This window comes from Pocillopora verrucosa, chromosome 2, assembly GCF_036669915.1.
Source record: "Pocillopora verrucosa isolate sample1 chromosome 2, ASM3666991v2, whole genome shotgun sequence".
In the NCBI taxonomy this organism is placed as follows: Eukaryota; Metazoa; Cnidaria; class Anthozoa; order Scleractinia; family Pocilloporidae; genus Pocillopora; species Pocillopora verrucosa.
In genome coordinates, this window is record NC_089313.1 from 18,204,940 (window position 1) to 18,218,247 (window position 13,308).

General features: G+C 38.9%; 2 protein-coding genes across 2 annotated transcripts; both read left to right on the plus strand.

Annotated features, from left to right (window-relative positions):
• The first annotated feature begins 4,586 nt into the window (after positions 1-4,586).
• On the plus strand, positions 4,587-11,198 carry LOC131790730 (beta-glucuronidase-like). Its single transcript, XM_059107994.2, has 11 exons — positions 4,587-4,648; positions 5,200-5,382; positions 5,801-5,961; positions 6,530-6,881; positions 7,316-7,456; positions 7,587-7,771; positions 8,258-8,507; positions 8,737-8,913; positions 9,560-9,592; positions 10,164-10,266; positions 10,571-11,198. Exons 1-11 carry the CDS (start codon positions 4,622-4,624, stop codon positions 10,858-10,860), a joined length of 1,902 nt encoding a protein of 633 aa, XP_058963977.2. The 5' UTR covers positions 4,587-4,621; the 3' UTR covers positions 10,861-11,198.
• A 512-nt stretch (positions 11,199-11,710) lies between these two features.
• LOC131790683 (uncharacterized) lies at positions 11,711-13,213 on the plus strand. Its single transcript, XM_059107926.2, has one exon. It carries the CDS (start codon positions 11,767-11,769, stop codon positions 12,751-12,753), a length of 987 nt encoding a protein of 328 aa, XP_058963909.2. The 5' UTR covers positions 11,711-11,766; the 3' UTR covers positions 12,754-13,213.
• The last annotated feature ends 95 nt before the right edge of the window (positions 13,214-13,308 follow it).

Below are 13,308 nucleotides of genomic sequence, written 5' to 3' on the forward strand. Positions count from 1 at the left end.
TAATTCCCAGGGGCAAAATATTACTAACAAGCGTTTACAGTCAATTTGACTTCATTGTGAGGAATTTGGTTATGAATAACAGGAAATGACTTGATTCAACGACGGAAGTCACTGTAAAAGGGAACTTGACTGCTTTCACTCCCTCAGAAGGAAACTTAAGGAAGTTAACATGTGGCGTATGTTTGCCCGGAATTACGTTGCTTTCGAATAGACTCTCGAAGGCGCTGTGATATTGCGCGCAGGGCTTGTTTACTGAGTTATAATACATTCTGTAGAGTGTACAGTACTCACTTGCGTAGATAGGGTAGAAGTTGACCCCCCTTAGGATAACCCACGTAACTCGTGTAACTATGACGCTCCAACTTATCTGTTATCAGCCTGTAATTGCATTTAGTCAATATTTAGTCTAGTCTTTAATTTCCAATCAACGCTTTTCATTCTTCGTGATCAATGATTCGTGAAGGAAGTGTTTTCATTCTCTTCACGGACTTTACAAGTTAAGACTCAAGTGAAAAAAGTCGCGGATGTTTCGTTATCAAATCTGAGATTATGGACGTCATAGTCTCCGTGTGACTTTATTTTCTTTGACGTAATGACTTGATACTATCACAGATACAGGGATGGGTCAAGGCCTGTGCATAAAAAAAATTGAAATTTTTGCTTAATTCTTCAAGTTTTTCATTTGCAAACTGTATGACCTTTTCCATCCCTAACCGTCTTTCTTTCTTTATGCTTTTCCTTTCTTTTAAGCATAGCTATCTTTTTGCTATTTATTGAACTCACGTCACAGATAGTTTCTCTGGCTTACAAACGATCGAGCGATTCGAACGAAATAACAGCAACGATGACTGACATTTCCTACTTAAGTCGCTAGAGCTTCAGTGACATCCACGCACTCTCAGCCATACAAAGGCAAAATACGAATGAATTTTAAGCACAGCATGAGCAAGGATAAATCAGAGAGAGCATTTATAAGGAAGTCACAGGGATATAATCTGTTTAGCGGGCGCTTAAAGTAACAGGTCCCAAGTATGGTAAAGGTGTGCTCTCCCACCTGTTCCTTGTGAGACGCTCTCACCGAGTGCCTAAGGCTAGGTAGGCAGGCAGGCATATTTTAGGAAAACACCCGACAAAAATGTGTCTCTTGTTGTTGTTGCTATTGTTTTTTTTGTCGCTCTTTTTAAATTATTCAGCAAATCAATTTTGTATCAAGCGAACTGTTAATTACTTCTTGGCGCCTCGTTTGATTTGCTATCCAGTCCCTTTTTTGTTCGACGAAACAAAACCGATTTTATGATAGTTTTCACTACTGAACGCCAGTTTCATTGTGTTTCGGTATATATCATGGATACAGTCTCGAAGCCCTCGGGGTCAACGTTTGGTGAACTGTAATTTCAAAAGAGATTGATCTCGTTCTCATAAAGTTCTCTACTTCAGTGAAAATAAGGCAATATTACTTCTAGTATTGAAAAACGTGAGTTGGTTGGTTGGTTTTGCAGGTTGGACCGTCAATTTGTACGAACAACCAAGTGATCCTTAAAACAATGAATATCATCGTAGAGAACAAAAATAGTAACGTTAACACATTAATTGACAAACTGTCTGTCTATTTTTGTACTTCATTTTTTTACTATGTATAGCACCCGTTGTATTATTACACAATAAAGGTACTTATAATTCCTATGGGGTAAATTAAAACACATTCCAGAAGATAAGAATAACAAGCTGTCGTTGCGTTACAGTATTGTAACGGTAGTTCTAAGGCCTTTCTGCAAAAAGGACATAAAATCGCCTAAATACATCCCTGGAAAGTTTCAAAAGCCTCTCTTAGCTATCCCAAAATTCTCAGAATATCGCATATCCCTTTATATAATTTCCCTTTCTTTCAACAACTGATTTTGAGCCGTTTAGGTCAAACTCTGCGGTTGAGGAAGTCGAAAAAGTGCGCAAGACAATGTAGACGCAGACGTTAATATCTATAATGTTTATATTAATCACGAAAATTCTGCCACAGAAAAGCTGACTCAACGGAAAATGCTTAAATGTTTTAAAATATCCCTAAATTTCAATGTATCTAGATGTTTTTCTAAATATCTCGATGAAGTATGTAAATGTTTGTGGAAAGGTCTGGTACATACAAGATTTTAACAATCACTGTGATTAGAAAATCGATCAAAGTCAAAAATCACTTCAATATAGCAATAGTTTGTGATTGCTGTACTAGAGATCCTTAAAAGCTTGGAATTGCGCTTATTGTCAGCGCAGCTGATACATTAACTTGACGGCACTAGCGTTTGATCTTCTTGTTTTTCTCGAGAAACTGACAGCTGCTTCTTCGGCAACGACTACAGAAGTGCTAGTTCATTGTCAGAGCTGGAATGTTAATAGCAAGAGATAATAACCACCGAATAGCTATCAAAATCACCTCTTTTTTCATATCCAGTTGCAACATACGTTATGAATGGACGCTATGAATCGAGAGTGGACACTGATGACAAGCTACTTGATTGAGAGAGAATCCATTGTTATCCTTGACATAGAGAGGGGACCCTTTTCCTCCTGAGAGACTCGAGATTTTGAGCTTTACTTCTTGAGACTAACTATTCTTGATGAGGAAATATTTCACTAAGTTAAGGCAGAATTCATTTAATGTGGTTCGTGAGTAAACTTTATGCTAATTCCACCGTCTCAATGAATATTCTCCTCTATTGCAGGTTTTAGGGCGAGAATATGTAAACATAAATCATAAATTGACCTTTGAAATTCGCTAAGAACAAGTGTCAGAAAAAATTATTTAAAAATATTAGTCTATGACTTGTTTTCTTTTTTAAGCGAAACTTCACAGCAGTAACTTTTTTACTATGCTTGTTCGTGACACGTGAAAAGTCTCCCATGTTTCTACCTGAATTATGAGTGTTTTCATATAAAAACCGCCGCCTCGTTCAGGGTATTTTACTTCGTACATGGCTGCTTATGAAGAGTGGTTACCGAACATTCTCCACAAAATGCTAATTAACTGAACTGAGAAAAAGTTAACACGTCTATGGAGAAACTTATTATTATGTTTAACATGACAAATGATGGCATTTAACTGTCAAAAACACCTGCCAATTATGACAAACACTCATTGCATGCAAGCCACAGGAAACTAATTATATGAACGTGACCATGATTTTGAAATGCGTGGGGTGAGGAGCCGGAGTTATGCGAGCATAAGATCCAATTTGCGCGCTTAATTCATAGAAAGTTACTTGCGTCTTTATCTTTTGCGCCATTTTTCTTTACGACTTACAAACTAATGGAAGACAAACATGAATTTAAAGGTCTAACCTTGAAAGCTAAAAAACCAGAAACTTTCGAATCACTTGTTGCAACGCGAAAAGTTGCCTTAAAAATGTAGGAAACCACAAAAATATCAGTTTTGCAGGATAGGAACACACTAAAATGAGTCAAAAGGGAACGAAAAAGGTTAGGGATACAGGACCCTGGCCATGCAAGGATTGCAGATGAAGAACTTACAGAATGCAGTCAATTCTTTAAGATATACAAACACTGACTTAACTACTTCAAGGAAAATTGTACTTGGATATCTTCCAGCTACCTACCGCCTTAGCCTCACTTAACGTGCAATAGATCAAGGGGCAACAGCTTGGCTGGATTTGAAACAAGATTTAGTGAATCTTTTAACAGAAATTAAGGGTTTTCGTTGATCCTAAACATATGCAATATCAGAATTTGCTGATATTAGTTTCCGACTCCTTTCAACAGAGACTCGTTCTGTTAATTTTACTTACATTGTGGTTGCTAAGTGAGATATATCACAATTTCCACAATTCATGACACTGGGCTGGCGTTGAGGGCTTTCCGCTCATGGAAAGACATTATTTGTATCTGTTGAAAAAGTTACACGTGGAAACAGTACATCCTTTTCTCTCATCTAACATTAACTTCCTTCGCGGTCCTATTGCAGACTTCTTTCTCAACTCATCAGTACGCCTATAAAAACTAAGGAACTCGCCATCAATATGAAATAGCAACTTAACAGCATATAGCAATAAGTAAGAAGTGTAAGGTGAGAGTTATTTTGTTATAAAATTCTCTAATTACCAGAGAGCGACTAACGAAATCTCCACAAAGTGTACAATAACAGTGGTGTTTAGAACAACTTTTTCTCGACTGATAAATAAGGGAGGAGGACACTTATGAAGTATGACACGCTCGTATTGAATTCTCCATTCATCCTCCCTTGCCTCTGAAACCAGAACACACTCGGCAAGGGTGTCGTTATAATTAAACAGACTGTTATTTCTTTGTAATACTAGACTGCCAGAACAGAGAAAACACAACTGAACCTTTTGTTTACTTGAACGGCGACATGTGCCCAACAGGTGGAGGAGTGAATTAGTTTTGCAAACGATAACAACGGAACTGATTAGTAAACGGAAACGAAATGCCACAGACTTGTCAAACCTTTTTATGTATCTTGTTTCTCAAAGGTCTCTTTGTAGAGGGTTTTTTCCGAGGTATGCTGTACCCCAGGGAATCCGAGACTCGGCAAGTGAAATCTTTGGATGGGATGTGGGATTTCCGGGCGGATATTTCCTCAATTGGGTTCGATGAGATGTGGTATTCGTTGCCCTTAGCACAGGTAAACAGCAGCTACAAATCAGGAAATATTGGTTACTTTGATTTCAGGGGAAAATCGAACCAGATCACTTGACCAGACAGGGACATGCCCTTATAGGAAAAATGATGAAGTTTGGACAGAGTGGGCTCACAGGAAAATTTTGAGAGCCATTTGCACCGAAGCCTTCACTTTCACTAACTAATTTTGTATAACGCTTGACTGATTATCATTTAATTCATACATAAATCTAGATTCCTGCGAAATGGTGTCAGCACATCCTGCAGACTAGATGTGTTTCATTTTATATTGAACCAGGCTGTTCACTCACTGCGAGAGTTTTCTTACCGTAGAGACACATGACAAGAGATCATTAATTTGACTTAAAATAACATCCCCGAAATAAAAATAATTACACTCGATGAAGATTGTATATTCAAAGATTTGGATCGAATCGGTTATCACCTCATCACCGGCATACACGAAATATATCGACTTTTAAGGAATAGTTTCTCTTTGGTCACTTCTGAGAGTGAAAGGATTTGTTATCATCATCTCGTCATCAATTAATGCAGGTTGGCGATGTTCTTGCGATGCCTGTTCCTTCCAGTTACAATGATGTCACAGAAGACCGCTGGCTTAGGGACTTCGTTGGCTGGGTGTGGTATGAGAAAGTCTTTTATGTGCCATCATCCTGGAAATCGACCTCCAAAAGAGTGGTCTTGCGCTTCGACAACGTATTTTATCGTTGTAAAGTGGTAAGATAATCGTTCAACTTTTTACACTGAGGAACCCCAGTAAGACAGAAAGGGGTTTACTTTATATGTGGAGGTCAGAACTTCTAATGGAAACAAATATTACGCGAAAATTATAGCAGGAGAGTACATATGGCGATAGAGAGAGAAGCTGCTGGCCCAGGTCATGAGATATAATATGGCTTATGTGTAGTCACACCTTAGTCCATGGCAAGTACAAAGGAACGTTCTGTTTTGGTTGTTGTCTGATAATTATATCCATGAAGTTTCAGGCTTAGAGGAAGAAGCCCCACTGAATGAAACTGAAACGTCTGCTGTCATACCATGTCTGATATTTTCCTAATCATCCTGCCACAAAATTTAGCTAAGACTTGTGTGACTAGTCGCTATCGACACATTTTTTGCTTTAATTTGATTGCAGTGGTTGAATAGCAAAGAGATACTGGAACACGAAGGAGGAGACTTGCCCTTTGAGGTTGACATTACGCACCAGCTTGATAGCTTAAATGGAGATTCACACAGACTGACAGTGGCAGTGAATAATACAATAAGTCAACCAAGAAAAGTAAAGGCTAGTAGGAGGTAGTTATTCAAACAAAAAACTTGCATAATTATTACTTAGAACGGAAGATTGAGGTATTCATTTGAAGTATCTGTCAGCTGTCTCTACTCGTTCACAAACCTTACTTTAGGCCAAGCGAATCAATCCAGTAGCGCATACTCTTTTCTACATTTGACTCAGTTCAGCCACATACATAGTCGAGAGTTGATCCATCCCAAATCAGTGTCGTATAAAAATAAAACTGATGTAATCGCAACTGCAACTAGGTAATAACAGCTCAAAGGAAAAGCGAGGAAGCTGCCGGAAGCACGGGAAACGCTAGAGACCGGTTATAGTCTCGCATTTTATTATTTCCGGTTAGTTTAAGTCTTCCTTTTTTTTTTCTTCAATCCAAGAGAATATTAAAGTAAAACAAATCCAATCCCGAGTTACTTTCGACCGTGAACTGAAAATTTCTCCAGCTTACCCTTGGTTTGTTTGGCGCCTTCCCACATAGGAACATTAAACATGTTAAGTACTAATATACCATCGATAGAGTTCATGCCGCCAAATGCAGGAAATAATCAATGCAATATCTTTCTTCCTTAGCTCAAGTTACTGCGATTCAACAAGTGATCAGTTGACAGAAGTCGACTTCGCCGGAATCCACGGCTCAGTTAAACTCTACACCACTCCGGAAGTGCATTTAACAGACATCTCTGTATTTACGGAACACACTTACACCAGAGCCATACTCAAATTCGTCACAGAGGTCGCAGCCTACAATCACGTCAAATCAAAAGACATTATCATGAGTTATGAGCTGCTCGACAGGAAGGGAAGGGTGGTGTCATCTGCGGGTGGGGAGGGGATGTTCAGTGGGAAGGTCACAGTGTTTTTCCCAACCTTGTGGTGGCCCATAGGTATGAGTGACAAGCCTGGTTATCTGTACAATCTCAAGGTAAATTTATTTCACTCATACATAAAGTATTTCTTGTAGGTGTACTTATGGTTATATCTGAATCGAGTTTCGGAGGTTGAAAACGAGAAAAACTTTCCAATCCTCGTTCCCCAACATTTTCGATTAGATCATAACTGGATCCTATTATGACGGCCGTCTATGACGTCATCAAGGGAGGCTTGTCCTTCCCTTCCCGGACTTTGCACGGACAACTAAACAAGAAAGAACCCCTGAAGGCTAGGCTGCGACCATCTTTCTAAATCTAGTCTCGTCGATCTACAACATCGAACTCCAGCAACCTTTCATGACACGATCATTCCTTGCCTCACTGAGAAGATTAAAGATGTTCTCCATGTGCCCGACTCGACATACTTAAATTCCAACCTTCACTATGTGATCAGTAAGGATTATAAGATTTTGCTCTTCTCTTTTAGGTTATCACGTCTTATAAAGGAATTAATGATGTCTACAATCTTCCGGTGGGCTTCAGGACCGTCCGAGTAGAGGGCTCAAGGATCCTCATCAATAATGTTCCATTGTACTTAAAGGGGTTTGGAAAAAGGCAGGATAGTGACGTAAGCCCCTTGTTAAGGTGTTCCAAGAGTTTCCTTGTAATTTTCAGTGCTCCTCAGTCCATTTGAAGCTCTTCACTGTTGAGAAAAGAGGTCACATATGATTATATTTGAGCACTTCTTCTCTTTGCAGATTCGTGCTCGAGGTTTTGATTATGCCACCTTAATTAGAGACTTCAATCTGATTCAGTGGTTTAGCGCCAACTCCATCCGCACAAGTGAACACCCACCACCCGAGGAGCTTCTGGAACTTACAGACAAATATGGAATTATGGTCATCAACGAAAGCCCAACTGTGGCACCCAAAGAAGTGTATCAGTACGTGTTCACATTAACCCCCCCCTCCATTACATACACTTAAAGTGAATGGAGCCTCCCCCCTAATAAAATTGCTGTAAAGTCGAAGAATCTCATTCATGAATTAAGACGGCATCAGATCTTTCCCTAATTGAGAAAGCACCACCCAAGCTGTTCAATAACTGATCTCGTTCTTTGTATGTTGTCACTCGGAAGTATATGAAGAGACCGCTTTCGCAGATGGCGTGCATGAACTCGATTTGTGTGAAGTTTTTTGTCGTTTCATGCTATACCTCCCTTCGTTTTTGGGCGTTTCATTTATTTTACAGGCGTGTAACGTAAGTGAATATCATTGATTAGGTGTTTCAGGTATATCAATTTGAGCCTATGGCAACATGGCTGCTGCCCTTTCTTTTCATTTCATGAAAACTATCATCAATTGTTTTTACTTCACCAAAGATTATGCCCTTAAGTTAACTGTTTATATCTTACTGATACAAATATTAGAGACCATTTTACAGAGCATGCAGTCAACCGCCATGTTGACTTGCTGTCAGAGTTGATACAACGGGATAAGAACCACCCATCTGTAGTGATGTGGTCTGTAGCAAGCCATTCAGTAACAGTGCGCAGTGGGAACATTGATTCACATTTAAAACGAATGATGGACTTCACACGAGAGATGGATTTACAGAAACGGCCTGTTACGTACGTCACCTCTTCATATGACAAGTTGATGATTATGGAAGATCCTGGGGTAAGAGAGAGAAATTAAAGTTTGCAATTTTTTTTATCTGGTCGGAATATCTGGTTCACACTTTGGTGCTTCTTTAAATTGCGCCGACTCTAATCATTGATTACTTCGGCTTCTCTAACTAAGGTGGCATGTGAGGACTTCAGATTATCGTTCCAGTCCTCATCTCTCCATTTTCCGAGCTGATACATTTTCCCTCTTACTCAACTTTCTACCTATTTCCTTTTCTCAGCTTCAATTCTGTGACGTCATTTCTTTCAATCGTCACTACGGTTGGTATTGGTACCCAGGCCAACCCTCGTTGATTTCGAAGTCTCTAGAGGAGGACCTGCGTGGCTTACATAATGTGTTTGGTAAACCAGTTCTCATGGCCGAATATGGCAGCAGCGCTGTTGCCGGGAGACATAAGGTAATACAATAAAACAACTAATCAGCCGAATTAAACCAATTACGAGAATAAAAGCAAAGGAAACTATCCTTTATGTCACCGAATGAGGACAAATTTGTTGGAAAGGATATACTTAATTGTTGAGTTCAGTAGCCTTTAAGCAGGTACAGTAAACCGTTTTCCTTTGGATCCTAACCCTTTACAGCCTAACATCAGTATACATGTTCTCCATACTGCTCTCTAAGCATTTCTTGTGGTGCTGATAAGGAGAATTTGTTGAACAATCTGAAGCTTCTTAAATTGGTGATCATTTCCTTTATTCTCATGACCTTTACTTTCGATTGAAAGGTGATAATGTCAGGAGAAATTAGATGCCAGTCACTCTCAGGGGTTAAAGGTCATGTCAACAGTTCAGCTTGTGTTACAGCATGGAGGTTGTAACTTTAGGGTAGTGATTTGTGTGTGTGGGTGTAACTGTTTGTGTTTACTTGCTAAAATCGGTACTTGGAGTAGGTATCACGTTTCACTCAATCCTGTTATATTAGCAAAGCTTTGTCTTCACTCGCTGATATTCCCTTCAAGGAGGGTTTGCATCTTCCATTACATTTGCTGACTTTGTTAAGCTTCCTCTGAAAATGACTTTTGATTTTGTTTTATGTTGCATTAGAAACCGTCTGTGCTATATACCGAAGAGTATCAGGTAAACATTTAAGATACTTTCTTTCACAAATGAAGCTGAGGTTTCATACACGCCTTATCAAACGAAGTTTTTGAGTGGGAAAATTAAAAAAAACCATACCGAAACAATTCAAGCGAGCACTTCGGCGAGTCACTTTACATGTGAACTGGCGAACCACAAGCGCAATTCTATATATTTCCTGCGCGTTAAACACTGTTGTAGATCTCGTGGTTTTAAAACTCTTGCCATGTATCTAAAGCGATGCCAGCGTTTAAAATTTGAGTTTCAGTAATTTAAGAGCATTCCCTTGCGAGGCAGAGGTTGCTTTTAAATCATTAAAGGAGTTTCCTCTCATGGTGAAGAGGGGATTGTCTTACCTAGGTTACCTTCTTACAGGTGTACCAGTCACATCATTTTATGTAGAAAGCACGACTTAACTATACATATCAAAGATGAACTACAATAAAATTAAACTGAGTTATTTTATGTAGACAGCACGACTTAAGTATACATATCAAAGATGAACTACAATAAAATTAAACTGAGTTGCTTTGCTTCAAGCGCTCTAACTCTTAAATAAACTTATTCCCAGGTCGACACAATGAAACAATATTTCCCAGTATTTGATCGACTCAGGAAAGAATTTCTGGCAGGAGAAATGATCTGGACTTTAACAGACTACAACGTTCTAGAATGTAAGTGGAAAGGTTGGTTATAAAGCCTACCAAGCCCTATTAATACTAGTGAGTACGACACCAGTCAAGCACTCTCTTACTCCCCTCATCGCATATTAATATTCTCCGTTAGCGGACGTCTGCTTTTGTTCTTCTTGTGCACCTACGAGATTGATTCAATCACGCAGATTGACTTGACTTTTGTTTAATTTTATATGAAAATTATCCAGTGAGGTATCAAACAGCATTTCAATCACCTGTTAATGCTCAAATAACAGTGAAATGATTCTTATCTAAATTTGAACTCCATACTGCATTCTTACAGCTTATGACACCATGTCAACTAACGCGAAGGGACTCTTGACGCGTCAAAGACAACCAAAGGCTTCTGCGCACGCTCTTCGGCAGAGGTATCAAGCCTTGACAGTGGACACGCATCCAAGGTTTACTGGTGATCAGTTGCTGGATGTCCTTATTAGATTCAAGCCTCACGAAGGAGACAAGTTCCCCATCGCCATCCACAACAGACTACCTGCTTTGATAAGAGAAGAAAGAGTAAATACAACAATACGGAAACGCTCCTTGAACGAGATAATGACATACTACGAACCGTGATGACCGGGTCAACGAAGTGTTTTATTTGAAAATGACTCACGAGGGACTCATATGTAGTGACATTTTCCCATATGATACTCGTGATAAAACTCATTCCAAAATATACATGAATTTAGGTGCGAATTTTTTATTAGAGAGAGTTGGTCATTAAGGTGAAAAAAAGGGTTGGTCAAAACATTTTGGACTTGGGCTTTACACTCAAATTGGCAAAGAGAGCCACATATTTTCATCTTCCAGCTGCATCGTGTATGATTATGGTGACTATTTAAAAATATTCAATTAAGTATTCGATTCCCGTCCAAAAGCATTTAAAGTTATGCAACAAATGCCCTTGTTCGTTTGATGGTTTGTTCGTTTGCTCTTCGATTGTTTGCCTATCCGCATTCGTCATCCTTCCGTTTTCGACTCCCGGTCTCGCTGTTCCAGTGTTTTGGGTACCAAGGGGGTAAGTTTCTAAAGAAACTGTGGTGCTGCGTCGGTAGGAGAGTATAACTGGGTAATTTAGTATTATCAACTGAGTTGATCACGTAAATTGGCCACCGTGAAAATTTCTTGTTTGTGTGTGTGTGTTTTGTTATTTATTTATTTTTTTAACAAAGTACGGTACTTCTCTAACAATTGTACTTCAGCGAATAATTTATGTATCAGGGAATACCTGTAGGGGTCTGGAACAAAATAAATTCCTGCCAGTTCGGTAAATCTTAATCCCCCATTTTAAAGTAATTGCCAAGCCTAACCTGATTCATAACATTTAAACGTGACTGGACGGTCATTCCAGCATCATTATTTGATCGTTTGTATTCTTTATTTACTCCGGTGCTAACTTCTGAATTTTGTCACATCCTGCTGTCACGCCATCTATTTGATACTCGATAAAGCTCTAGCCGCGAGCCGAGGTGCTGAAACATGGCTTCCGTCTTTGTAAGGCAGTTTCGTAAACGTTGCAGTCCCCTTCTAGCTATTTTTGTGTTAGTTACTGTTCTGCTCGTTTATCATGTTATTTATCACTTGAGAAGTAAGCATAGAAGAGAAATAAGATTTCTGACGTACAACATTTGGTGTTCCCCTTTTAAGATGCGTGAAAGAATGGAAGAACTTAGAAAAATTGTAGAGGATCTCGAGCCAGATGTTTTAGCATTTCAAGAAGTCACGCTAGACAACCTGGCAGTTCTACGAGAACAGCGCTGGTTTTCTCGCTACCACCTTATTCCACGAGGCGTTTTGAAATCCGATGGAAAACATTTTGTCATTATTTTGAGTATCTTTCCTGTTGAGAAATGGCTGGTTCATCCATTCACAAATAATGTAGACTCTACATCGAATCGTGGTCTTGTTTTAGCAGAAGTTAGGAACCCCATTTCTTCTACAGATGTTACTTTTGTCTTTGTAGCAACACACTTAGCATACGGTGGCTTCGGCACTACGCAACGCGAACAACAGTTGAAAGAATCATTTCCAATTATCTCTTCATACGACAATGTTTGTATCATGGGAGACTTGAATATCAACGAAAATATCGATGGCGAAGTTGTGCTGCCACCAGCTTGGTTTGATGCGTGGCTATCGATTCCTAGAAATTCAAACGAAGATGGGTTTACATACGATCGGTTAAAAATTTCGATACTGAAAGGTCCTCCTGCAGTGAATGCAACAAGTTACAAGGGACGATTGGATCGCGTGTTTTGCAAACTGTTCGACTTCAAGGTTAAAGAAATGAGAATTGTTGGCGATGAGGTGACAAGAACCGGTACATTACCTAGTGATCATTTCGGTCTTTTTACGGTGGTTGAACACATAGAGAAATTTGAAACTGAAAAACAGAAACAATCAACCGGGGGTGAAAGTAAAGTTTATTTTAAGAGGCCAAGAGGCTGGGAAAAATTAATTAAGTAAGAAAAGATCACGAGGGCTGTTCTCTTCATGTTGCTTCAAGTTAAATTATCTGTCAGAAGAAGAACTGTAAGAAGTGCTTTAAAAAGTACTCTAGTTTGTAAGGTAGTATCTTTTGTTGCATTAGCACTGTAAATATCAGTTGTGTAATGTTTGAACATTGTGAGTATTGATTGCAGTTACTGTAGAATTGCATCATTGACAGTCACATTGCATATCACTTTGTCACTAGTTGATATATTTTGTTTGTACAGGAGTTAATTGATTTCAGCTTGATTTACCAGTTTGCATAATCATCAAATTACCTGTATATGTACATGGATTTTCTGACAGATGTAGTTTAGTTGATTTGCAAGTTGTAAGTGTTTTTGATCTGATTAAGCAATACAGTATTTGATCAGTGCATGATTGCTGAGTTTATAAAAGTTACAGTTCATATATACTGCTAATTAAATGCAAATGAAAAAATTAACAGATGGCTAAAAAAAAATTTTTTTCATTGCTCCTTTTTTTTCTAAGTTGAAGCCTGGAGAGGTGTATAGAGGACCATGGACAAAT